The 26,809-nt window shown below is 38.0% G+C and overlaps 1 protein-coding gene and 1 long non-coding RNA gene across 6 annotated transcripts in view; one reads left to right on the plus strand and one right to left on the minus strand.

Moving 5' to 3' along the window:
• Positions 1–4,808: 4,808 nt before the first annotated feature.
• LOC118280327 (serine/threonine-protein kinase BRSK2) overlaps positions 4,809–26,809 on the minus strand; it is a 47,937-nt gene continuing 25,936 nt past the window's right edge. The window contains exons 7-25 of one of the 5 annotated variants that reach the window (XM_050702049.1): positions 25,942–26,058; positions 25,401–25,499; positions 24,053–24,252; positions 23,265–23,400; positions 22,640–22,713; positions 20,986–21,047; positions 20,179–20,244; positions 19,254–19,325; positions 18,309–18,407; positions 17,520–17,609; positions 16,450–16,584; positions 15,533–15,702; positions 14,498–14,602; positions 13,740–13,821; positions 12,237–12,368; positions 9,219–9,343; positions 8,583–8,642; positions 7,092–7,176; positions 4,809–6,449 (exon numbers count right to left, since the gene is read on the minus strand). In XM_050702049.1, the coding sequence (XP_050558006.1) occupies positions 6,265–6,449; positions 7,092–7,176; positions 8,583–8,642; positions 9,219–9,343; positions 12,237–12,368; positions 13,740–13,821; positions 14,498–14,602; positions 15,533–15,702; positions 16,450–16,584; positions 17,520–17,609; positions 18,309–18,407; positions 19,254–19,325; positions 20,179–20,244; positions 20,986–21,047; positions 22,640–22,713; positions 23,265–23,400; positions 24,053–24,252; positions 25,401–25,499; positions 25,942–26,058 (2,094 nt within the window). In that variant the 3' untranslated portion in view covers positions 4,809–6,264. Of the gene's footprint in view, positions 6,450–7,091; positions 7,177–8,582; positions 8,643–9,218; positions 9,344–12,236; positions 12,369–13,739; positions 13,822–14,497; positions 14,603–15,532; positions 15,703–16,449; positions 16,585–17,519; positions 17,610–18,308; positions 18,408–19,253; positions 19,326–20,172; positions 20,245–20,985; positions 21,063–22,639; positions 22,714–23,264; positions 23,401–24,052; positions 24,253–25,400; positions 25,500–25,941; positions 26,059–26,809 lie in introns of all 5 variants that reach the window. The other 4 variants (XM_050702048.1, XM_050702047.1, XM_050702046.1 and 1 more) reach the window with 4 other exon arrangements.
• Positions 14,687–26,809, plus strand: part of LOC126912031 (uncharacterized) — a 129,663-nt gene continuing 117,540 nt past the window's right edge. Inside the window, exon 1 of the long non-coding RNA XR_007706644.1 lies at positions 14,687–14,900. This is a non-coding gene — a long non-coding RNA (uncharacterized LOC126912031). The remainder of the gene's footprint in view (positions 14,901–26,809) is intronic.

Below are 26,809 nucleotides of genomic sequence, written 5' to 3' on the forward strand. Positions count from 1 at the left end.
GGTGATTTTTTAAGAGGTATAGGATTTGATTTTCAAAAAAATCACAAAAACATTGAAAAATTTGATGAAATCTTTATTGGAATCGATAGAACGATCAATATAATTGTATCTTTAATGATGATTTCATCCAAATGCTGGCTTCGGTTTAGATGGCTCATTCATAAGGCCCAACGACAATGGCCGAAACGTTACTGTGAATGGCGAGCGCTACCGTGTGATGACTGGCGATTTTTTTTTTTGCCCAAAACGTAAGAATTGGATATGTTTTACATGTGGTTTCAACAAGATGGTGCCACATGCCCCACGACACGCGAAAGAGAGCCGCCTTCGGTGAACAGTTTGGGACCGTCAATTGACCGTCTAGATCGTGTGATCTAACCGGACTATTTCTTGTGGGGCCATGTTAACACTCATGCCTACAGGGATAAACCAGCAACGATTGACGCACTGGGAGCCAATATTGAAGCATTTATTCGTGATATACCGGCTGGTATGTTGGAGAGAGTGTGTCTTGCGAATGGGCCATCTAAACCGGAGCCGCGGTCATCATTTGGATGAAATCATCATTAAACATTAAATTATATTGATCGTTCTATCGATTCCAATAAAGATTTCATCAAGTTTTTCATTATTTTTGTGTTATTTTTTAAATCAAATCCTAACCTCTTAAAAATGACCGGTTATAATTATATACGGAAAGGTAGTTACATTATTTTTCCTTAAAAAAATACTTAAGTACAAAAATTATATTTCGCTTCTTTTTCAATTTCATAATATATTAATATCTTTCAACATTATGATTAAATACAAAGGCATTTATTTTATTTTTGTAAATAAACAATTAATGTATTATTTTTTTACAAAAACATGGCAAAAAAACTTCATTCAATTGAACGATTTAGTTCATTCGTTCTTTTTCTTGAGAAGATTTTGAAATCATTCATTGGTGCTCATAAATAGATTTGTTCCATCTTGAACTAGCCATTATTTAAATAATTAAATGATACGGAATGATGAATTATTATGGTCATTTTATGATATGTAAAAATCAGGTTAGCTTGTCAAGATAGATGACAAAAAAATTAAATAAATGAAAAAACAGAATTGTTTGTATTGAAATCTATTTAAAATCTACAATGTATGTGTAATGAAATGTTGACAAATAAAACATGAATTTATAAATACAATTCTAAATTAAATTATAAATACATAATAATACAATTATAAATAATGTATAATACTAATCAAAGAGAACAAGAAACTCAATTGAATTAACATTGAGCCGCTAAAAACATTTTTAGATTTAAAAAAAAAATACAGAATAAACAAAATATATTCTTAGCAGCTCTTTCAACGAAATAAGCACCTCAGGGTAATTTTTAAAGAGACGGTTGATAATATCCAATTATACTTCTTAATTTAGCTTGAACTTTATGATGATGGCAGAGTATCCCCAACTCAGCTCTTCCCACGGATATCTAGGTATGAGCCAGCTAAGGGACTACACATTTGACAGACAAGGCTGGGCAACAGCACTCTGGTAAACCTGAACTTTTCAAACTCCAACCTTCTTGCCATGAGTGGAGATACAAACCCTTTTATGTAGAGGGTGCAAGTAGTTCAGGAATGGATTGTCATATGTAACGTTGATCAATACTTTAACTGTAAGATAGACAACTATACTGCAATTCATTTCTCAAATGGAGAACGAACCGTACCCTTAGTATAGAGTTTAACGTAGAATCAGAGCGCCGAACGCGCTCCCATTTCGATTACTTTAAACGTAAAGCAAACTCGTACTAAGGGTTCAGGCGTCACCACAAGCTCAAAGCAGATTGACGAAGCATATTGGATATTAAAATCATCTATAAAATCAACAAATACAAAATAATTCGTCTAAACACGACTAATGACTAGAAAACTTGACTATCCGCAGTTACATTATCAAACATATTACACTAACATACAATAACAATTACAATTTTAATAAATGAAATGAAAGAAAAGAAACATTTAAAATGAAATAATTTACTAAAGTTTTCATTTTAAAATTGCAAATGTTATTTTTAAGCCGTCCCGTTTCGCAAAACGCGACAAAAAGGCATTATTCAAAATTTTTACAAAAGCATTTGTTTTGACATATTATTATATGTATATATATATACTATACAATTACCTATCTACATACAATATCAAGGAATGTATGATTATGTAAGTAAAGCTGTATTATGTAGTTTTTACGAAAAATGAAGATTAGAATTCGAAATTAACATTTTAATTTAAAAACAAGTTAACTACAGAAACTGTAGGATAAAAATACATTTTTTTAAAGTGTTTAAATAAAATAAAGATCAGTTTTTAATGGAATGATGAAGAATAGAATTTTTACACCACATATTGCCAAAAAATAAAATAAAATAGTATATTTTGCAAGAAATATAATCTGGTTTTACTTCTTCTGACATATACTATACATATAAGTATAGGATTGTTAACCCAATTTCATTTTATCAAAATTACTGTGCGTTACTTTAGGTATTTATGTCTGACCTATGACAGCTCACTAGTTGAAAATAACTGAAAATTTCATGTCAAAAAAAATCATTTCATATTTACATAACAAAAAATCTCGATGTAAATATAACAATTATATGACAAACAAAAACCAAAATTATTGATAAAACAATACAAAATATTTTTTAAATTAATTTTCATTCTTTACATATGAAAAATCCATCCATTTGTTATAGGCGTGCAAAATATCGTCCAATTTTCACATCTACGGTACTGGTAAAATTGACATTAGTCCTATGACATTAATGCATATTTTAGAATGCCGTAACTGTCCAAAAAAATTTATATACAGATATATTTTTTTCTTATTGTTAAAGACTCTGTATATTTGATACTAGAATGGAACGGAGCAACAGCTTATGCTAATTTAAACATGCATGAATCGAACTCGCATACAGTATGGAGATCACTCATATGATTTAGGTAAATGAAACTACATGTAGTACTCGTCCACAGAAGCATAACCAAACTAAATATTTCAACGAAAACAGAAAAATTTCAAACAAAATAAAGATTGAAATTAATCAAGTATTAAATTCTATATGAACAGCTTAATTTTCCTTGATTACAGAAGAGCTGTAATGTTGTAGGTTGTCTAGGAATGTTACGGACATGTGGCGCGGTTTTTATAATGCTGTATTTGTAATGAATTTTCAAATTAGTTCAAAGAGAAAAATGCACTTTTTGGTTTACCTACTGGGCCTATTTCGCTCATTTTTCGTATATCGTCAGCCAAGATGATAACAAATTTGTGGTTTAAATTAAGTCATAAGAGGTTTCTCCATACTTTATAAGGACATTTTTCAAAAATAACCGTCACTCAAATCGCTTTTAAATACTTATTTGAAACTTGGCTATGCTAACACATAGCACCCAAATAAATATACAATATTTTGCACGATACAGGATGTATTGGTTACTGATTATGAACACAGCATTTTACATAATATGTTATATTGACTATTTAATATAAATCTTCATAGATTAGAAAACGAACTACTTATATCGCCCAATTTTTTTTTGCGTCATTTAAAATGAAAAAATAAAATGTACATATTATACCAAGATTTATTTTATACATTGAAAACATATGGGAGAAAAATTGAGAAAAAATATTTATTTATTTTCTAGTTTGAAAATGATAATATGGGCGATACATAAAAGTGCAAGTCTATAGATATACTATATATCTACTCGTAGTGTAAGCTTCGTCCTGGCAGTAGGTAAGGAGTAATAAGTAAACATATATATAATATATATTATAAACATACTTACGTCATTTGCAAAAATACAGCGTACAATTTTATGCCTTAAACTAACATAGCAATATCTCAGTACACAGGGGTAGCATCTTCAATAACATTTTTATACGTATATGGCCGGTTTCAATATTTTTTTATATAAGTTTTTTTTTTCATTTATTTTTAATTAAAATTAACACATACTTTTAAGCTTACTAAAATACAGCTATGTGTATACTTATAAAAACGGATTCTTTTGCTACCATATTTTTTTTTCGATCAGCTATTTTTTTATTATTTTTGTAACAAATTTCCATTTTTTTTTTGTTTGGATTTGTTACATAATTAACTGTTTATCTCACACATTCTTTTATGGGACAGTCGAAATAATTCAACTATTTCATTTAAAATAAATTAATTGGAATTTATAAATGGTCAAATTATTTCGTCTATCCGGAGTGTAGGATAAAAATATTTTTCGTTTCATGTCTTTTTTCATTTATTCAATAATAAAAAAACAAATTTAACTAATCGCATTCACTCACTCGTAAATACTTAATTACAATTAAAATTTTAATATTTATATATTATACACAGATCATAATAATTATTACAATTACACATTAAACAAAAAATATTTTTTGTAATCACCATTTTTTTTTCGAGATCGCCATATTTTTTGGGAGTATGACATTTTTATGTTTTTTTTTTCGCAAAAATGGTGTCAATTAGGAAGCTTTTGTGTCATTACCTATATTTTTTTAATTTCAATTTGGAAGTACGTTCGCATCCAAAAACATGTAGTTTCCTAGCCTTAACCAATCTTTGTGCACTTTTCCAAACGTTCTGTCTTCAAAGAAAAATAGAAAATGAATTATTTCGTCGAACATTTACATTTAAAATGAAATAATTTCATTTCATTTCATTTACATTTAAAGTGAAATAATTTGTTGGCAATAAACTTGTACTAAAATGTATAATTCTATTTATTGAACTAAAAAATATATAATACGCTTGTGAGATTGTGTTTGATTATAAAGTCAATATTTTTATAAGTCTTTGAAGACAGAGTTGTACCCTCTTCAGACCAGATAACCACTTGATGTTATAAAATTATCACTTTGTAAACGATCATAAATTCTAAGCTTTGACAGATTTTTCACATCAACCACCACGTCGGCCACTAGTGGTGACGGACACTTAACGGAAGATTTGCCTTCAACAGTTTTTTTTTCAACAGTTAATACTTTAATCTTAGGTAAGTACATGTGTTAGGTACTGGTAGTAAGCATGGCTTAGCATTATATGGTCGTTTCTACATTTATAATTCATATTGAGTTCGACCTATTTGAACAATCGGAAAAATAACCCTTAAAGAAATATTTCTGTTTTAGGCCTATTCGACAAACACTGAGTTTAATTCCATGACAAGAAATATCCTTCACCGAATTTGAAATAAAAATGTAGAATTTTAGGTATCTATAATATTTTACTTATTCAACTTTTTGGTCTAACTCAAATTGAATTACAAATTGATGACAATTTTCGTGACATTGCATTTAAAGTTCGAAATATGTGATAAGGAATGAAAAAATCCCAAGAGAAATAATTTAAAATTGGTTTTTAAATGATATCCTTTTAGATTTATACCTATTATAAAACCGATATTGACACAAAAAAAAATAGGTAATTATTTTTTAGTATACAAAAGTTTCAATAATTCGTGATTAGAATGTATGTAAGCAAGTATTTTAGCTGATCTTTCGAATTCGAACTTTTATCTAACAATTTTTAAAATACATGCAATCTGAATCCATTCGAAGCCCCACTTTGGAACGAGCACCTAGCTTTACTATCGGACAATTCAATTTGACGTTTCAAGAGTGCCTAATTAAAGATTAATTGAAATAAATGACTTTGACTTTGATTTTGACTTTAGATTTGATTGCAATTCGTTTTCGTTCATTCATTCGTTCGATTTCGTGAGTGAATTATGTCGGAGTCTTTTAAGACTTTTTGGAATGCCGTATTTTACTTCAATGCTAGTTCAAATGTTTGCTTTGTCTTTTATGATATAAGCAACAATAAAACAAATATTTTTCATTCGCCTGCAATATTTATGTAGTTGTGTCTATCGTCTTTCTGTTGTTATGTTTAACACATTGAACGCCGTGGTGGTCACCGGTGACCGACGTTAGCGGAGGATTTGCCTTCAACAGTTTTCTATTGGCAGTCAAAGACTTAACTGATAAGCCCAGTTCATATCTTATATTACTTGCGATTTTAGCAAAAAAATACTCAATTCGATATAATTATATCTCTTTATTACTTCAGCGCCTCTAAGCTCTTAGCTTATCTGCCAAGCTTAACCTCAAAAGGCCATAAACCCATTTTATGTAATCATTTCTCATGCCCCATCACATATTCCCAAAACTTGGTGAATCTATTCTCACGCAATCGATGTAGTAGGCGGTGCGACATCCCTGTCGCGTTGCAACAAGTCGCGACGATTGTCGCGCAAAGAATTGTTGCGTCGCAACTCATCCTTGATGGAGTTCTCTCTGGAGTCGAGGCCGCGTCGTGGGGACGATGTCGCCTCGCGACATTCGGACGAGGAACGTTTTGTATGGGTGCCTGGGGACAGACGGCAAAGGTTCATCATCACATTAACAGCATATAAGTGGCCACTGCTGACCAAAGCCTCTTCTTGCATAGAGAAGGTTTGAGCATTAATCGCCACGCTTGCTTAATGCGGGTTGGCGATTTCAAAGCTTTTAGTATATAAGATTTCAGTGGTGTCTAAATAATCTTAGAAAATACATATCGTTGAAAAAACATTGGTAGGTTTCGAACCTGCGCCTTCATGCATGAGAAACGGGCGTCTTAAACCTCTGGGCAACTACGGCAAAGATTGAATGAATAATATTGTTAAATGTGTCACGTGTAAATGAATCACGTGTATTTGAAGAAGATTTTTGAATTTTTAATTTCTGTATGCTTTTAGAGTTAAAACTTTTTTAAACTAGTTAGGTAAGTCATGCTAGAATATCTGTGAAATAATAAAAAAAATATGTTTCACTGAATCTAATATCTTACGTGCACTCAAAAATTATTTAGGTAATAAAAATTGTGCACTAAATTTCAAATCAAAACCATAATCACACATTTTTGCTTTTAAAATACTTATTTAATAACCAACTCAGTTTAATTCCTACAATCATTTCAACGAATCTCCATAAATGGTGCGACCGATATAAAATGATCCCTATTTCTCACCTGGCAGATCTCGGCCGCAGCTCATAATCTCGTGGTCGAGGGAGGCGGAGGCTGGGTCCTGTCCGCGGCGTCCACGCCCCCCCTGCTGGGAGCACACGCCTTGTTACTTGCCTTATACTGAGCCACAAGCGATACGACCAACACTACTGTTCGATTTGTCAAGTCATTCATTCATCAAGTCATTCATTTATTCATAACTAGCTACTTCCGCGCGGTTTCACCCGCTCTGCTTGGCTCCTATTGGTCATAGCGTGATGTTTTATAGCCTATAACCTTCCTCGATAAATGCTCTATTTAACACAAAAAGAATTATTCAAATCGGACCAGTAGTTCTGGAGATTAGCGCGTTCAAACAAACAAACAAACAAACTCTTCAGCTTTATAATATTAATTAATAGATAGTATAGATTTAACAAGGATATAGACTTACAGTTAACACCAAATCGTATAACTATTTTTTAAATGTAGTTATTTTTCGTACACTTCGTCATAGATACGACAAACACAAATCATTCAGTCATCAAATCTTTTAAAATCACAAACACTTTACTACTTGTTAAATCATAGATTCATCAAGTTGTTCAAAAATACAAACATTGTCATTATTCACTTATCAGTCAAGTCAAGTCAAGTCATTCACTCATCAGGTTCTTCACACATCAACACTATTTTATGACTTGTTATGAATCAAGTCATTCATTCATTCATCAGGTCGTTCATAAATGGTACTGGTGGTCTTATACGAAGCCACAGTAACCGACGACATGATACAGAAAACACAACTTGATATTAATAGTTGTCAAGTCGTTCATTCATCAGGTCATTCATACATAAGATATTCCTTTTTTTATTAATTATTCATTCATTCGTTCCCAGTTTAAGGTTTGGTTTAAATTATTCTAATTTATTGAATGCTTTTTATTTAAAACTATATAATTAAGTTTCTAAATTTAAAACTGTTCAAACTAAGCGTAAAATTTAAGAATAGCTGAACTACATCGACTAATAATTATATGTATTTGCAGAAAATGTTATTAAAAATCTAGAAAAGTTGCCACACGTTGTCAAGTTGGTAAGTAAATTGTTTTGCATGTAGTTTTTTTTTAAATTAACTAAAAATCCCGGTTTACTCATGTAAATTAATGGAGAAAAGCTCTACTAGTTTCGAGTCACACAGGGACTCTTCATTATGAGCAGCGTGCGTAGATACACGCGCGATGGGCGCGCAGTGCCGCCAGAGGCAACGGACGATGTAACCAGTAGGCTGCGTCCTAAGAGTCCCTTTTTGACTCGAAACTAGTAGAGCTTTTCTCCATTAATGTGCGTAAGTAAAGCGTGATTTTTAGTTAATTAATGTACTTTTATACTTTAAAATTGCTACATTCATGACATTCTCTCTAAATCTACCTTTCCCACTAGACTATTATAAATAAACCATCGTTGTTATCTACAATGTATTTGTTTACAAGTGATCAAAGTATAAATAGTTACCTTGTAACCGCTGGACCCGCTTGTGACTGACGAACTCGAGCCGAGCGGGTGTGTACCGTTCTGGAATATTAAAAAAATCTTTTTTAAATATGTTGTCCCACACTAAGACTTTCTCCTGTGTCGTGGGTGCGTTTACAAACATACAAGTTCACATACACATGACACCCAGACCCGGAACAACAATTTGTTGATCAGTGTTCCGTGCGGCAATCGGACCCGCTACACGCTACACGGTAGTCGGTTGCCCGGCCACTACGCCGAATTTCTCTTGTGTCGTGTATCAGCTATGAATACTAATTCTATAATAAACCATCACACATTACCTAAACAAGTTAATTGTGTTTTGTTTGTGTGAATTGAATCTGCAGCCCGAGGTAACACGTTATGCAACAGCCTGTTACCATCAAAATAATTCAAAATTTTCGATTACCCAAATAATCTCAAAATTTAAAAAATCATAAATCTTATTATTAGTAAATCGCACCCACAATACAGTAAAAGAATCATTATTTTCTAATGCATATTCAAACTTCTCTAGCGGTACGGGTATCCCTGCCTATAGGTAGCGCCGAATGCCTACCATCAGGTGACCTGTTTGCTCTGAAAATCTAAAAATAAACATTTCAAGACTGTTACCTGATCAAGTTGGTCTATAGAGGTATGACTGGTGGGACTCTTGACGGTGTCGAAGACTGAGGAGTCGCTGTCGTGGTCGGATTGCTGGTGCGGAGTCTCCGGACTGTCAGGGATCTCGCCGGCCGCTGTAATGGTGGGATAAGGAGGATTATTACATGGGCATCAAATTAATTGAGAGAACATTTTTCATTACAGAGATATCCCACTATCATGATCTCTCTCATTTACATATGGGAGAGCCGGCTCGACCGATGTGATACCACGGCCTCACAGAAAACTGACGTGAAACATTGCTTGCGTTGTGTGAGTGAGGTTACCGGAGCCCAATAATACACCCCTTCCCAATCTTCCCAATCCCCGATTCCCTTAAATTCCTAACCCCCAAAAAGCAATGAACTTGTAACGCCCCTGGTGTTTCGAGTGTCTATGGGCGGCGGCGGTTGCTTACCATCAAGTGATCCGTCTGCTCGTTTACCGCCTTAATCCATAAAAACATATCTTGTCCCAATCCCATATAGGGTTACCAACCGCACTATATTTTATACTATTGTACTATATTTTTGGCCTCCGTATTGTTTGATATTGTCATTTTACCATTTCATTATTCAAATCAGACCAGTAGTTCCATAGATTAGCGTTGGTTACCCTAAGCATCGTCATCATTACCATATCCGTCTTCCACCACTTACCATTTTTTTAAGGGGGAAAATCATCCAATGACTTCTCCCGTCTTGGGTGAGGCGAGAGGGAGTGTCAAACTCTTACTGACTAAAAACCACCCCGTTCCTACTCCTGCTTTTCGAGCCGGATCCCCGATAAACCCGCTAGGTAGTGACTTACCATGTGGGTGTATGTTCCTGCGCTGCGCGCGCGGCGAGGGCGGGTGCAGCGCGGCGGTCCACTTACCATGTGGGTGTATGTTCCTGCGCTGCGCGCGCGGCGAGGGCGGGTGCAGCGCGGCGGTCCACTTACCATGTGGGTGTATGTTCCTGCGCTGCGCGCGCGGCGAGGGCGGGTGCAGCGCGGCGGTCCACTTACCATGTGGGTGTATGTTCCTGCGCTGCGCGCGCGGCGAGGGCGGGTGCAGCGCGGCGGTCCACTTACCATGTGGGTGTATGTTCCTGCGCTGCGCGCGCGGCGAGGGCGGGTGCAGCGCGGCGGTCCACTTACCATGTGGGTGTATGTTCCTGCGCTGCGCGCGCGGCGAGGGCGGGTGCAGCGCGGCGGTCCACTTACCATGTGGGTGTATGTTCCTGCGCTGCGCGCGCGGCGAGGGCGGGTGCAGCGCGGCGGTCCACTTACCATGTGGGTGTATGTTCCTGCGCTGCGCGCGCGGCGAGGGCGGGTGCAGCGCGGCGGTCCACTTACCATGTGGGTGTATGTTCCTGCGCTGCGCGCGCGGCGAGGGCGGGTGCAGCGCGGCGGTCCACTTACCATGTGGGTGTATGTTCCTGCGCTGCGCGCGCGGCGAGGGCGGGTGCAGCGCGGCGGTCCACTTACCATGTGGGTGTATGTTCCTGCGCTGCGCGCGCGGCGAGGGCGGGTGCAGCGCGGCGGTCCACTTACCATGTGGGTGTATGTTCCTGCGCTGCGCGCGCGGCGAGGGCGGGTGCAGCGCGGCGGTCCACTTACCATGTGGGTGTATGTTCCTGCGCTGCGCGCGCGGCGAGGGCGGGTGCAGCGCGGCGGTCCACTTACCATGTGGGTGTATGTTCCTGCGCTGCGCGCGCGGCGAGGGCGGGTGCAGCGCGGCGGTCCACTTACCATGTGGGTGTATGTTCCTGCGCTGCGCGCGCGGCGAGGGCGGGTGCAGCGCGGCGGTCCACTTACCATGTGGGTGTATGTTCCTGCGCTGCGCGCGCGGCGAGGGCGGGTGCAGCGCGGCGGTCCACTTACCATGTGGGTGTATGTTCCTGCGCTGCGCGCGCGGCGAGGGCGGGTGCAGCGCGGCGGTCCACTTACCATGTGGGTGTATGTTCCTGCGCTGCGCGCGCGGCGAGGGCGGGTGCAGCGCGGCGGTCCACTTACCATGTGGGTGTATGTTCCTGCGCTGCGCGCGCGGCGAGGGCGGGTGCAGCGCGGCGGTCCACTTACCATGTGGGTGTATGTTCCTGCGCTGCGCGCGCGGCGAGGGCGGGTGCAGCGCGGCGGTCCACTTACCATGTGGGTGTATGTTCCTGCGCTGCGCGCGCGGCGAGGGCGGGTGCAGCGCGGCGGTCCACTTACCATGTGGGTGTATGTTCCTGCGCTGCGCGCGCGGCGAGGGCGGGTGCAGCGCGGCGGTCCACTTACCATGTGGGTGTATGTTCCTGCGCTGCGCGCGCGGCGAGGGCGGGTGCAGCGCGGCGGTCCACTTACCATGTGGGTGTATGTTCCTGCGCTGCGCGCGCGGCGAGGGCGGGTGCAGCGCGGCGGTCCACTTACCATGTGGGTGTATGTTCCTGCGCTGCGCGCGCGGCGAGGGCGGGTGCAGCGCGGCGGTCCACTTACCATGTGGGTGTATGTTCCTGCGCTGCGCGCGCGGCGAGGGCGGGTGCAGCGCGGCGGTCCACTTACCATGTGGGTGTATGTTCCTGCGCTGCGCGCGCGGCGAGGGCGGGTGCAGCGCGGCGGTCCACTTACCATGTGGGTGTATGTTCCTGCGCTGCGCGCGCGGCGAGGGCGGGTGCAGCGCGGCGGTCCACTTACCATGTGGGTGTATGTTCCTGCGCTGCGCGCGCGGCGAGGGCGGGTGCAGCGCGGCGGTCCACTTACCATGTGGGTGTATGTTCCTGCGCTGCGCGCGCGGCGAGGGCGGGTGCAGCGCGGCGGTCCACTTACCATGTGGGTGTATGTTCCTGCGCTGCGCGCGCGGCGAGGGCGGGTGCAGCGCGGCGGTCCACTTACCATGTGGGTGTATGTTCCTGCGCTGCGCGCGCGGCGAGGGCGGGTGCAGCGCGGCGGTCCACTTACCATGTGGGTGTATGTTCCTGCGCTGCGCGCGCGGCGAGGGCGGGTGCAGCGCGGCGGTCCACTTACCATGTGGGTGTATGTTCCTGCGCTGCGCGCGCGGCGAGGGCGGGTGCAGCGCGGCGGCGCGGCCGGCGCCGGGCGCGCGACACACGGCCGCCTGCACTACTTCACACACGCGGCGGAAGCGGCGGATGTTGCCTGCACGGGGGAGTGAAGCTTGTTATTGTGGGTAAATAGTTTATAACTGGGCGTAAAATGTATAAAAAAGAATTTAAGAGGCATCTAAGGCAGTTGTCCCACCAACGACGAGAAAACGACTATCGGCTATTTTCTCGCCCAAGAAACGTACAATAGATTTACTTTCCGTGTGAACAAAAGAGATGCATATACAAACAGTTGATCGCTGACTGTTCACACTGCCGGCGAGCACTCGCTTCACTAGTTAGACATCGGAAATAAATCTTAAATATCGGAACTACGCACTCGCTCCCCGCGCCTCGCTAACTCGTTACTAGTTCTAGCTCTACTCGTTACTCTCTCGTTTATATGTATATTTTGTTACAGTAGAAAGAATTAATAATTTGACATGATCACTTATCTAATATTCAGATAATTCTAAAAGTAAAAACGATAAAATTTTACTGAAAACAAGGTCTCGTAACCACACTAATAAACATTCAGCTTTGTGATAGGGGTGAGACTTCTAACCCGTTAAGGCTGAGTACTACATCTAATTTTATCGACAAAAAAAATAATATGGGGGGTTGAACCCCCTCCCCCTAAAAATTATGGCTATTTTAATATTTTTTTTACTTTATTTGATATCAAAGGTTGCATGCGCCGTAGAAACAAAAAAAAGACAAACGATAGCTAATAACCTTGGCTAACTAATTCATTACTCTTTTTATATGTTTGATAATGTTTTGGTGAGAAAAAAAAACATTTCTGAATTATTTTTACCGAAAAAATCTCTATATTTTTTTTGTCGATAAAATTAGATGTAGTACTCAGCCTTAACGGGTTAGAAGTCTCACCCCTATCACATTGTATATTTAAATGACCTACAAATAGTTCAGTCATTATAGTAAGTTCATCTCGGAATGCGAGATACCCAGCTGTAATTTTGTATATACTTGTATATTGACCCCCTAAAACTTGTCTCAAAACCTACATATGGTAGGGTGTAAGCAACTATAAAATTTTAAGGTCCTAAAAATCGTTTTTTTTTGGAAATACCTCATTTCCTATGGGTTTTTGGTATTTGCATTGAATATCAATATTACAAATTATATATATCAAAATTAATATCATTTTACATCAAAATTACAGCTGGTTATCTTGCATTCCGAGATTCTTACCTAATTTAAGCTTAAATGACTGGACTAATAAGAGTTTTAGAAAAAACAAGAAATTGAAGTGACAACCAAGTCTTTAAAAAAAATGCCTATGTCTACCTAATTAAAAAGTTTCTGCTCATTTCATTAAAATATATTATGAAATGTATAATTTTAGTTTAAATAAATAAATAAATAATATTTTTAACTAAAATAATAAATATAAATGACTAACCTGATAGTAAGGTGAACGTGATAGCGTATAAATACTCCTTGCCATTCTCGCCGGGTGCTTTCGTTATTGTTGAAATGTCAACCTGGAAATAGAGAGACAAACTTCTAAAAACAATCGAAAACAATCGAGCGTTACTCGAAAATGATCGAGCATTCCTCGAAAATGATCGAGCAGTACTCGAAAATGATAGAGCATTCCTCGAAATCTATCGAGCCTTATTCGAAAATGATCGAGGCTTTCTCGAAAACAATAGAGATATACTCGAATATGATCGAGGCTTTCATGAAAGCAAACGAGTATTACTCGAAAATGGTCGAGGCCCTCTCAAAAACAATCGAGCATAACTCAAAAATTATCGAGGCTTTCTCGAAAATAATCGAACGTTACTCAAAAATGATCGAGGTTTTCTCGAAAACATCCTCCGTGTTCCATCAGTGCTCCTCAAAATGGCACGCATTGTGAGGTTTCTCTTGAGCCCTGACCGCCGGTAGCTTGGATTTCTCCTGTTACTGGTGTGGTCCTGCTTTTCATACTTTTAAATGTTTTTTTTTTATAATTAAACTAGCATTTACCCACGACTTCGTCCGTGTACAATAATGACTTGTGGCAGTGTCTAGGCTCAAGAAGATGCCGTTGAAAACGAATCCCACCATGAAGTTCACTTGGTTTAGGCCCGTGAGTTTCATTAATACCGAAATTCTTAACATTCCGAGAAAAAGGAAATACCCTAAATAATAAATAGAGTATTATCCCCTCACCTGAAACCGCACATGCCTCTGAAACATGGCGGGCGCGTTGGATCCCCTCTTGTACTCCACACGAAACGACATCGGACTTAGCACGCTGTGCGATAATTCAGCTATCTGCAATATAACAACGGGGAAGATTAACTAAAAACTATTTAAAGTACAACTTTTACTTAAATAAAAAATACTTACATGGTGAAAAATATACAATGTGATAGGCGTGGGACTTCTAACCCGTTAAGGCTGAGTACTACATCTAATTTTATCGACAAAAATAATAATATGGGGGGTTGAACCCCTAATTGAAAATATTGAAAAATAGTGATTTTTTCGGTAAAAATTATTCACAAATGATTTTTTTTCTCACCAAAACATTATCAAACATATGAAAAAAGTAATGAATTAGTTAGCCAAGGTTATTAGCTACCGTTTGTCGTTTTTTTTTTGTTTCTACGATGCATACAACCTTTGATATCAAAAAAAGTAAAAAAAAATATTAAAATAGCCATAATTTTTAGAGGGAGGGGATTCGACCACTTCGACCCCCGACTTTTGTCGATAAAATTAGGTGTAGAACTCAGCCTTAACGGGTTAGAAGTCTCGCCCCTATCACATTGTATAATATAGACTAAATAATAATAAGAACTAAGTATGATTAAATTATTTACAGCTTAAAAATAAATAAATAAAAAACAAATTGAAGTTATTTTAACTTAACAGTATATAAGGATGACTGACATTATAGGATTATTTGAGGATTTCTCACTGCATTTTTGCACAAAACAACAAAATTTCGCGCGTCCTTTCCCATGATCAGCTGTTAGCAACTAGACGCCCGCGCCTGCGTTATCGGAAGACCAGTAGGTATTTTGGCACGCGCGTGCTAATGAAATTTTGTTGTCTTGTTATTGTGATAAAAATAAAACTAATGAGCATAAGTAATAAGTATCTTCGGGAAAGTTGTTTGTAATCATGAGTACAATCACGTGTTTAAATATCGTTCACTAATTACCAGTCACCCTACATAAAGTACCATTAAATACTTACACTTAAAAACGCATGTATTAAATCTGCTTTGACAGTAGCTAGTGGTTTCCCCTTTACTAACGCCGTGAAGGTTTCTTCTTTGTCAGCTGACAACAGCAGGGAACCGAACCACGACCGTTTCGTCAGCTCCGGTGATGATTCCGGAGTTAAATGCACCTCTTCTGAGGATGCTGTGGAAGAATAAAGCGTTGGGTATAGATTTTAAGTGTATTTTTTTCAACCGACTTCCTACGACGACGTTTGATAAATCGACATTTGGCTGCTATCTCGCCTGACGGTAAGTGATGATGCGGCCTACGGTGGAGCACGTCTGCCCATAAGCAACCTATTCACTCGAGCTTTGAAGACACCCAGGTTATACCCATCAGGAAACACAGACTTCGGCAGAGATTTCCACTCTGATTGGCGGGTTCGAATAAACCAACCAATCAGAGCGCTGAACGCCCTCTCGATTCGGTTACTTTAAACGTAAAGCAAACTCATACTAAGGGTATAAGAGGCCTACTCCGGTTCTCGAATCCGAAGTTTTGGTTTTTAATTTCATATCAAAACCTATTTATTTATCTTCATTTCATTCGTTCATTTTTGTTCACGAAAGTTCGCAATAAATAGAATGGTAGTATGCATTCTGCGAACATTTTTCGTTCGTTCCTTCGTTGAATTACAGTAACCTGGGGAGGTTAGTATCTATACTATATAATATTATAAAGCTGAAGAGTTTGTTTGTTTGTTTGTTTGTTTGAACGCGCTAATCTCCGAAACTACTGGTCCGATTTGAGTAATTCTTTTTGTGTTGTATAGTCCATTTATCGAGGAAGGCTATAGGCTATAAAAAATCACGCTATGACCAATAGGAGCCAAGCAGAGCGGGTGTAACCGCGCGGAAGTAGCTAGTAAGTTATAAATAGTGCACTCACTCTGCATTTTCCTCCGATGGAAGCGCGGCGAGCCGAGGAAGGAGTTCTTGATGGTGGCGAGGCGCACCCGCCAGGGGGCCGCCGCGCCCGCGCCGCCCCCGCACACCCCGCTGCCCACCCCGCCCGGGGCCACGCCTACACACACCACGCATTATAGCAGCTACTGGGCTAAAAAGTCTATGCAATCTCGTAAAATTAATACCATCAGAAACATTCTGTAAAAAAGTCTCGCAACTCTCATTAGTTTTTCTGCCGTAAAAAATTGTGAGATCCATGTAAGTAGACGTCATGTCGCACAGTCGTCAGCGTGTAAATTATTTAACAAATATTTATTTCTAAAACATCCTGTAAAAAATCCCAAGTCTCGCACCTCAGTTTTTCGACCGTAAAAAGTTGTGAAATCCATGTACCTAATACTAAGTCAATTATTTTATTTACTTCTGTATTAAGTTATTATGAAATTATGTATTATCCTATCACATTACATTTATTTTACGTTATATTAATATACCCTCATAATTTGTAATCATGCAATACAAGTAGATGTATTTGTGTTTTCATACGATGGCCAAGTCAATCTATTTTATTTAAAACGTAAAATAAATCTTATATGTATTCATATTACAATAATTTACATAATAACTTGAGACAGAAAGTTCCTTAAGTAGCAACTAAATAAAATAACCGACTTGGTATTACATGGATTTCACAACTTTTACGGTAGAAAAACTGATTTGGGCTTTTTACAGGATTATTAAAAATACTTTTTTGTTAAATAATTTACATGCTGACTCAGAGTATACGACGCCTAATGAGATTTTTTGTATTTAGTTGTTATTCTAATTTTAGTTTATTTTAAGTTGTACATATTATAATATTATGTATTTATTTGTATTTGTTATAATTAAGATTTTATTTCATATCATATAGTAATAGTAAATAGTATATAAATAGTAATTTTATATTTCTTTAAATAAAATATTAATTTAAAAAAAGACTTATAACTTCTTGAAAAGTTTATCGGTTAAATTAAATACATAATAGTATATTAAAGTCAAATTATTACTTACTTGTAATAGTACCTAAGTTAGGGAAGAGCGAGGGTTGCGCCGGCGACTGTGTAGTGCTTGGGGGACCCGGCAGAGACGATCTTTCTCGCACTTGAAAATAGAAAAAACAAATTATTTTCAAAGTAAAGTAGCTTTAAACAATCAAAAATATAATTTAACTAGACTCACGACATTAACGAGTTTCTATTTTTTTAATTACCACATTAAATTATAGTACTTACTTAATAAAAAACAATACCCAGAAAAAAAAATAGATTAAGAGGCTAATTTATGAGCCTCTAGCATGGCTTGAAACTAGTCGAGTTCCTATTAAGCCGATAACATAATCATTTGGGATGTCTCTCGAAAAATATAAAAAAAAATGTCTACATTATACAACGTGTAACAAAAAGGGAGTATACATATCAAGTGCACGGTTTCTAGATAACATAACAAACGATACGGGAAGGGCTTTTTTAACTCATGTTTTCATGGTACCAAGTTATGAATTTTTCAAATCGCGCCGCCGCGTGATTCAAAATTAGGTAGACAGGTACTAGGCGATCAGATTGACAGAAGAAATGTTTCGTAATATTAGCGAGTGATCCCTGTAGTGATGTGACACGTTTGTATGATTTGAAATCAAGAACTATGCGATACCAAGTATTTGGTACTAATATTTTTAAACGTATTTTTAGCTGAAGCTTCGTGTAGATACTCTGTTCAACCTGTATTCATCAGGGCTTCTTGATGTATATGGGTATTTTGTTACACGTTGTAGAACTTGGCACCCCTCTGCCGTGCACCTACCTCTATGTGTTTGCGAGGGGCTGTGTGGCCGGACTGCGACGGACGAGCCCATTATTGGTGACTCGTTTATTATAATCACCGCCTCGCCCGGCTCACCACCTGTGGTGATACGTTGCATTTAATAATCACCACTATATACACGTGTTTTTGGGTACTTTTCTACCAGAGATGTGCTATGTAGCTATGCTACGAAGATGTAATAGCTAAGCTGTGAAACTATGTGACCGTTTCCACTGATACTAAGTTATGTAGCTGTGTGAAGATGTGCACGCATCCATAGCACGCATCTTTCCATATAAAAAACCTAACTTAATTGAGTCCGTTTCCACCAGTGTTAAGCTATGTGTACCAACGAATAAGATTGGTGGAAACTGGTGGAAACCAAACGCATCCACAGCAACGTAGCATAGCAAATCTCTGGTGCAGCCTTAAGGACGGAAATGGTATAAATTTTATGTTTTGTACCCTAGTGAAAGTAATTTGATATTTTTAATTTTATTGATTATAATCGAATCAATTACAATATGTAATAAGAGCAAATTTTAGAATAATATATCCATCATCAATTTTTTTTTTATTAATGTCCGTCTTGTAGATTCTTTTAAAATATTAGACTCGTATTTTATAGCGTTTTACGGAAACAAATACTTTGATATATTATTATCGATTTGAAATATCACGTGTCGTCACTTCTAGGTACGTTTTATACGACGAAATGACGTACTATAATGCTTCCACTCCTAAACTTTGATTCGTTTTATCTAAGTATAGTTATCTTATATGACAAAATAAAAAATAAGTGTCTAATATTTTTTCATTACATAACTGACGAACTAATTAGATTTTTAATTTCCATACTCCATCATCATACCTATTATTATGAGTTGTATTGAAAATTAAATTCTGTAGATTGCTTTATAAAGTTTATTATGTTTTGTAACTTACTTATATTTAGACTAATAGTAGGTCCGGTGGAATTCGCTCGTTGGTGATGATGCTCTCGTACTGAGGGGGAAGCTGAAACAATACGACATTATGAAGGATTTGAACTAACTCCTCTGGTGTAGCGGGTGTCCATGGGCGGCGATGATTGCTTACCATCAGGTGACCTGTGTGCTCGTTTACATATAACAATCGCCGCCGCCTATGGATACCCGAAACACTTGAGGCGTTACAAGTGCGTTGCCGGCCTTTTTTTTTAATTTAAAGGGATGTTGGGAAATCGGGGATTTGATTAAAGATTGGGAAGGCCTCCGGTCTCCGGTAACCTCACTGACACTACGCAAGCGTTGTTTCACGTCGGTTTTCTGTGAGACTTGCCCAAAGTCACGTTTGAATATAGTGAGTTTAGGGATTCCTGAATTTCCTTTCCATAAACCTCACGGAAGATCCTCCGACCAGGCGAGGTGATCATGCCTGGCGGGCTTTCTGCCCCACTGTTGTTCGTTGGGATTTTCTATCCGTGTTAATTCGCATGTAAACTTCATATGTGCGATGCAGGATATTTGTGACGTCATCCGTTGATTTGCTCGTCGATAGTCTATGTGCGACTTCTGTCATCTGTCACTTGTCACTTGTCAATGTGTTACTACACAGAACTAGCAAACCTGGCGAACTCCGTTTCGCCACCAATTATTATCACTGGTTTCCTGATTTTCCTTTGATTCCTGAATTTCCTTTGCCATAAACCTCACGGAGACCGAGACCTTTCCAACGAATGCAAAACCGTGGAAATCGGTTCGTGCGTTCTGTATTCATCAGCGCTTCTTGATGTATATGGGTACTTATTCTTATGTTATAGATATAGGTAAGTAAAGTTGGTGTAAGAGAGATAGAAACAGAAAGAAGAAGAAAGGTTTAGTACATTTACCCAATGGTGATCCAGGAGTGGCCGGTGTACCTCCCAGGGATGATACTCGATGTGGCGTGTGGCCGGCTGGGACAAAACGTAATTGTTTGTATTTGTTTTTGTATGTAATGTTTTATTGGACTTGGCGATTCGCTACCGTGCTCCCAATTAGAGTTAGAATTTGGTTAGTTTTGGATATACGTAAAAAATAAAGATCTATTGTTCTTTTTTTCTTTTTTAAAGCGTTGCCCCACATTAGGATTTTCTCCTGTGCCGTGGGTGCGTTTACAAACATACAAGTTTACATACACATGACACCCAGACCCGAAACAACAATTTGTGGATCACACAAAGAGTTGCTCCGTGCGGGAATCGAACCCGCTATACGTTGCGCGGCAGCCAGTTGCCCAGCCACCGCACCAACCGTGCAGTCAACGTTCATAACTGGATTTCTCGTTTTATTTCATATTTTAAAAACTATTATTATGTAATAATAAAGTATTGACTAATGCTCTGGTAGATTTTAATTCTGCCTCGTTGATCGAGTGCATGGTAAAGTATTACTGGGCATATTTCTGTTTTTTGAAAACTTCTCAGTAGTGTCACGGAGTCTAGTACTGTGTCCAGTATGTGGTAATAGGCTCACCCCATATAACATGGGACTTATAACACAAATGGTGAAAAGTGGGTGTACATTGTATAGCGGCATTACGTGGCGTAATATACACCTTTTGGCTACCCTTTCGGGGATAAAAGGCGTGACGTTGCTTACAATATTTATACTTAAATTATTATTTTGAAACAACAATAACATCAAGCAACACTTACTAGGCGGGCTGGCAGGCAGCTGCGGTGAACTGCGTCCCTCCCCCCTCCGGCCCGAGGCAGACCTACTGCGACCAAACCTGGACTCAAACCTCAGACATTACACACACACTACCTAGTCTCTACTGGATGCAATAGCGTGAAGATAGAAAGAAAGATAGACAGAAAAATACAAAAAGTTAGGAAAAAAATTAAGTTGCATGACTTTTTCAGATGATTAAAATACTGACTGCCGTGCAAGGGGTCTCGGGTTCGATTCCCGGGTCGGGCAAGGTATTACTGGGTTATTTTCGTTTCTTTTTTTATTTCTGTCTATAAATCTGGAATTGTGCCCAGTATATGGCAATAGGCTCACCCCCATCTTCACGGGATTGATAACAAAAATGGTGAAAAGTAGGTGTATATTGTATAGCGGCATTACGTGCCGTAATGTTCACGTCTGCCTACCCCTTCGGGGATAAAAGGCGTGAGTATATGACGAATGACGATAAAATACTGACAATAATTAATAAAAATAGAGAAGAAAAAATATGTAGGTATGAAGTAATTTTTATTTGACTCGTAAAGTGTAAGATAAATAGAAAAGAATGAAATACGTAAAATAATACTCGATTTTAATATTTCATGAAGTAAGTAGCTATATATGAAAAAAGAAGTTAGAAAAGCATCATTCTAGCGTTGCATTATAATAAAATTGATTTAATTGAAACAAACCTAATGGTAGCACAAATAAGACTACAAATATTTTATTTTTACATCTCAGATGGCTCTCTTCGTGATAAAGGGGCGTGATGTTATACCAACAACACTACACTTACAGAGAAATATAAAAAAAAATATGATAGTAGAAAAAACATTACAATGATTTAAGAAAAAAGTTTAAGGACAGAAAAATATTTTTAAAACTTGGCGGTTTTCTACCATGCACCCAAAAGTTGGAACAATGTAATTACAGTAGAAGCTCCTTATTCGCGCTTCCTTCATTCGCGTTTTTACTATTCGCGGATTGAAAAAATGCGATCCAATTCCTATATTCGCGGTCTAAGATTTCTTTATTCGCGGATCGAATCGAAATATCGGTGCGTAACCTAAAAAAATACATTTGCTATCCTTTGTCAACGCGTCAGTAGAAGGATGAAAAAATAAAATAGACCTTATTACAGCTACGTCTAGATTGTGACTTTTGCCTAAACCTAGTGTGACCTAAACCTAATGATAATAATATTATCGTCAGGCAATCTGTATGATCAGAAAGTTCAATTAAACATTTTTTTTATCTACTATTTGCTTGATTTCGTCATCTAGGAACGTTACCCCTATAACCCCATACAAATTACCATTCCATATTCACGGTTTCTGTATTCGCGGCATATTTACGGAACGCATACCCCGCGAATCAAATCAAATCAAATCAAATCAAAATCATTTATTTCAAATAGACCAGCAAGTGAAGCTATTTGCTCGTTCCAAAGTGTAGATTCCTATGGAGAAGAACGAGCAAGAAACTCCATAGGTTACTCTTTTTCAATCAGATTTATAATACAATTTTTGGTTACTTTGTTAAATAAAAAGCTTCTACTGTAATTTAGTTTTGTTTCCTAGTTTCCTGCTTACCACCTCAGTGTATAGCGTGAAGATATATGTTAAGACTTCGTACCTGTACTGTGATCTTCTAGGCGTTATGGGAGATCCTTCGCTGATCTGACCGAAATGTGCCGACTGTCCATTTACCTGAAAGTAAAATAATCAATTGTTTTAATAATAACCATTTTAACATCGACAATTTTTTTTCCGTTGGTCGAATAGTAGATAGAAATTCTGCCAATTCATCCATTCTTTTTATTATTTTTTTTTTTTATTATTTTTTACTATCGTAACATTCCCTTTTCAATCGTCACTATCTACATACATCATTTTTCAAAGCACACTTTTCTCTTATAAGTATTTAACACTATTTTTCACCCGATCACCCAATTTTACTCACACACACATACTAATCCTGCTTTCATGCTTCTCAATCGTGGTAAAATCGTAAAAAAGTAATAATATATAAATATAATTGACTGCACGGTTGGCGCGGTGGCTGGGCAACTGGCTGCCGTGCAACGGGTAGCGGGTTCGATTCCCGCACGGAGCAACTCTTTGTGTGATCCACAAATTGTTGTTTCGGGTCTGGGTGTCATGTGTATGTGAACTTGTATGTTTGTAAACGCACCCACGACACAGGAGAAAATCCTAGTGTGGGGCAAGGTTTTTAAATATATATATATATATATATTTACCCGACAAGTGTCAAGCCTCTTCCGCGGCGGGTCGGGGGGCAGCGCGGGCGCAGCGGGCCGCGGCTCGTCGTCCCGCGCCGGCCGCCGCCGCTTGCGTTCCAGTAGGAGGAAGTATATCACTTTCTCTGTGTTGTGGCTGGAATGGGGGGGAATGGGATGTGTTTAGTCATTATTGTACGGTGGCATTATTCATACACATGATACATTTAAATAATAATTTACAAAAAAGGTAAAGAAAGTAAAGTTCCAAAATACGAGTACCTAGTTAAAAATGTGTGTGTGAACTTGTATGTTTGTAAACGCACCCACGACACAGGAGAAAATCCTAATGTGGGGCAACGTTTTTTTTTTTAAAAAAAGAAAAAGAAAAAAATGAAAGAATCTAGTTCTTCCGTTAACGCGGACGCGGGCGCCTCGCTGCCAACAGCTGATCATGCGAAAGCACGGGCGCGCGAAATTTTATTATTTTGTTATTGTGATAAAAATAAAACCAATGAGTATACAATATAAGTTTCTTCGGGGAAGTTGTTTTTATTCATGAGTACAATCACGTGTTTAAATATCGTTCACTAATTACCATTCACCCTATATTTACCTGTGTCATATATTTTTATTAATAGGAGTCACAACCAGATACGTATTACGGAGTGTTTTAAGAACATTAAGCCATTGGCAGAACAAGTGATTTTAAGATCAACTGCCGAGAATACGGTCTTGGCCAACAAAGCAGAACCAAGTATAAGAAGACGTTACATATTTTAACTATACCAATCACTAAGAAGACTCACTGTGGACTCAGCAGCTCCTGTATAAGTTTCTCCCTGTGCTTGAAGCAGCCGAGACTGCAGATAGCCTGGAGCACGTCAGGGTCGATGGCCTCCGCGGACGGCAGCACCCTGGTCTGGACCACTTCCATCATGGGCAACTCCTGTTCTAGCTCGCCGCGCCCGCCCGCCGTCACCCACGGGTGCCGCGTTATTTCAGCTAACTATATACAATAGATAAATAGTGTATCAGAGAAATTGTAAAAAACTTCTTTTTTAAAAGAGTAACGATGGAGTTTCTTGCTCGTTCTTCTCCATTCGAAGCTACACTTTGGAACGAGCGCCTAGCTTCACTGACAGACAGACTGACGGACAAATCAATTTGACGTTTCAAAAGTGCCTTATTTAGGATTAATTGAAATAAATGCTTTGACTTTGACTTTGGAATATTGGAATAATTGGGTAGTTTCCTAGGTCAAAAACAAATTATTTTGATATTTCAATATAATAAAATATCCCAAAATATTTTCATTCATTCATTTGACGATATACTTATTTTTATTTAATTTTTCTTACTATTTTTTGCGTAATAAGTATGCTATTTGACGCAAAAAAATTATGACGTCATAAATTGCAATGTCATACAAAATTCATAGAAAAGTTACGTTTTTGACATTTCGATAAAAGTATTGAATTTGACTAGTAGGATAAATACCCTATTGTTTGGTTCGATATGGAAGAGGAGGGCACAGAGTGAATGATATAATATAATAAAATAATTTTATTATAACTTTCGTGAGACATACTAAATTAATTATTATGTTATCGGCTTATTCACGTCACTGTTTGACGAGGAACTCGACTAGTTTCAAGCCAGCGCGACAATCGCCGCGTCGTATGCGGAATGCTGCTCATGCATATGAGCCTCTAGCATGGCTTGAAACTAGTCGTGTTCCTCGTCAAACAATTACGTGAGTAAGCCGATAACATATAGGGAGTGTGAGTAGTTGCAAAAGCAACTGTCAAGCAAGAGGTATTGGGCTTGCTTCCAAGGTTTGTTTATTTATTTATTATTATAAAAGAAATACATCATTTAAATACTTATTTATTTTAAATATATCATTTATTTAAGCGAAAGAAGTGTGTAAGAACCGTGGCAATTCGCGTTCCATTGTCTCTGCCTACCCCCATGGGAGACAGGCGTGAGGTTATGTATGTATGTATGTACATCATTTATTTAAAACAATGTCCCACAAAACCGGTTTAGCGGTTGGGTAGTTTCAAGAGCCAAATATCATAGATTTTTTTTAATTTCAATAATTTGACTTTGATATAGAAAAAAAAGTACTTTGTCAATTAATTAAAATAGTACCGTCATTCGTTTCTCGGGGTTAACTTCAATCATCCCTCGCAGCAACTGCTGGCAGTCGGGCGGCACGAAGTGAGGGACATGAAACACTCCACGTTTTACCTGAAATTGAGACAATAAATAATTTATTAAGTATCAACATTATTTTGATTGGTATAGCTGCAGAGTTGATACATAAAGTGCTCATATTTTAGCGCCATCTAGTGGGCAAAGACAAAAAAAACATTGAAAAACTTTTGGAAGTTTCGATATTAGTTACGACGGAAATTGGTAGCAACATTGGTGACAGTTTAAGTCCTAATAACGACTGATTTTTGTCGTTATCCATGTCGAGACTGAACTAAACTTAAAAATGACGAAAATCAAAAATCTACTTGATTTGATTATTAAAATTAATAAAAGATCTAACAATAAATACATTAAATTATAAAGTAAACTGATATAACAATTAATAAATTAAAATATTCAACAAATAAAACCGATAGCATTAATCTTGACGTGATTGTACTACTGTACTATTTTTATGAACTTAAAATAAAAATACCTTTTCAAGTAATTGACGTAAATTATCATCGTCGAAGGGTAACGCCCCGACCAGCAGTGCGTATAATATTACCCCACACGACCAAACATCCGCTCGTCGACCGTCATACTTTTCCCCCTGTAAACAAACAAAAGTTATCAAGACAAACATTTACATAAATTTCGTGGAACAGAGTCATATGGTTTGTAATGTTGGTAGCATTGGATGGACTTTGTGTGACAACGTAATGAAATATTACCAATAAATGGGGTAGTGATAAAAACTAAGTTACGTTAATTATTTTTACAAAAATAAGAGATGAGATTATATTTAGTTAAATGATTACTAGATAGTAAATATGATGAGGAAATGTGATATTTATAGAATATGTCATAATAAAATTGGTCTAAGAATAATCTTATATTTTATAAAATTTTATAAAATTACAACATTGAAATTAATATTTTTACAGTAATATCATACGTAATTTATATTCGTATATTTAAGACATTAAACATGTATTCCTTAATGTTTTAATTAATCTGCGTAAAAGTCATAGTTAATTTAATTATCACTTGAATTCAAGGTTATTGTCAAACAGTCACAGTACATAGTAACTACTTTCTTTTCTTAGTTTAGACAATTAAAGTTGGAATTTTTATTTTTGGTTTTATTTCATATAAAAATCTAATAAGATAATATAAAAAAAATAACACATGTAATTTTTCGCATTTTAAGGCATTTCAGTTTCCAACTGTAGCAACACTCCCAAGCCGTCAAAGTTGAAACGGCGGAATATTACCCAGCCGAATGCAGCAGACACCAACTGTCAGCCGTTACGTGAGACAGACTTATACAAACGACTAAAGTTAGAAAGAGATAACAAGCG

The sequence above is a fragment of the Spodoptera frugiperda genome, chromosome 21, assembly GCF_023101765.2.
Source record: "Spodoptera frugiperda isolate SF20-4 chromosome 21, AGI-APGP_CSIRO_Sfru_2.0, whole genome shotgun sequence".
NCBI lineage: Eukaryota > Metazoa > Arthropoda > Insecta > Lepidoptera > Noctuidae > Spodoptera > Spodoptera frugiperda.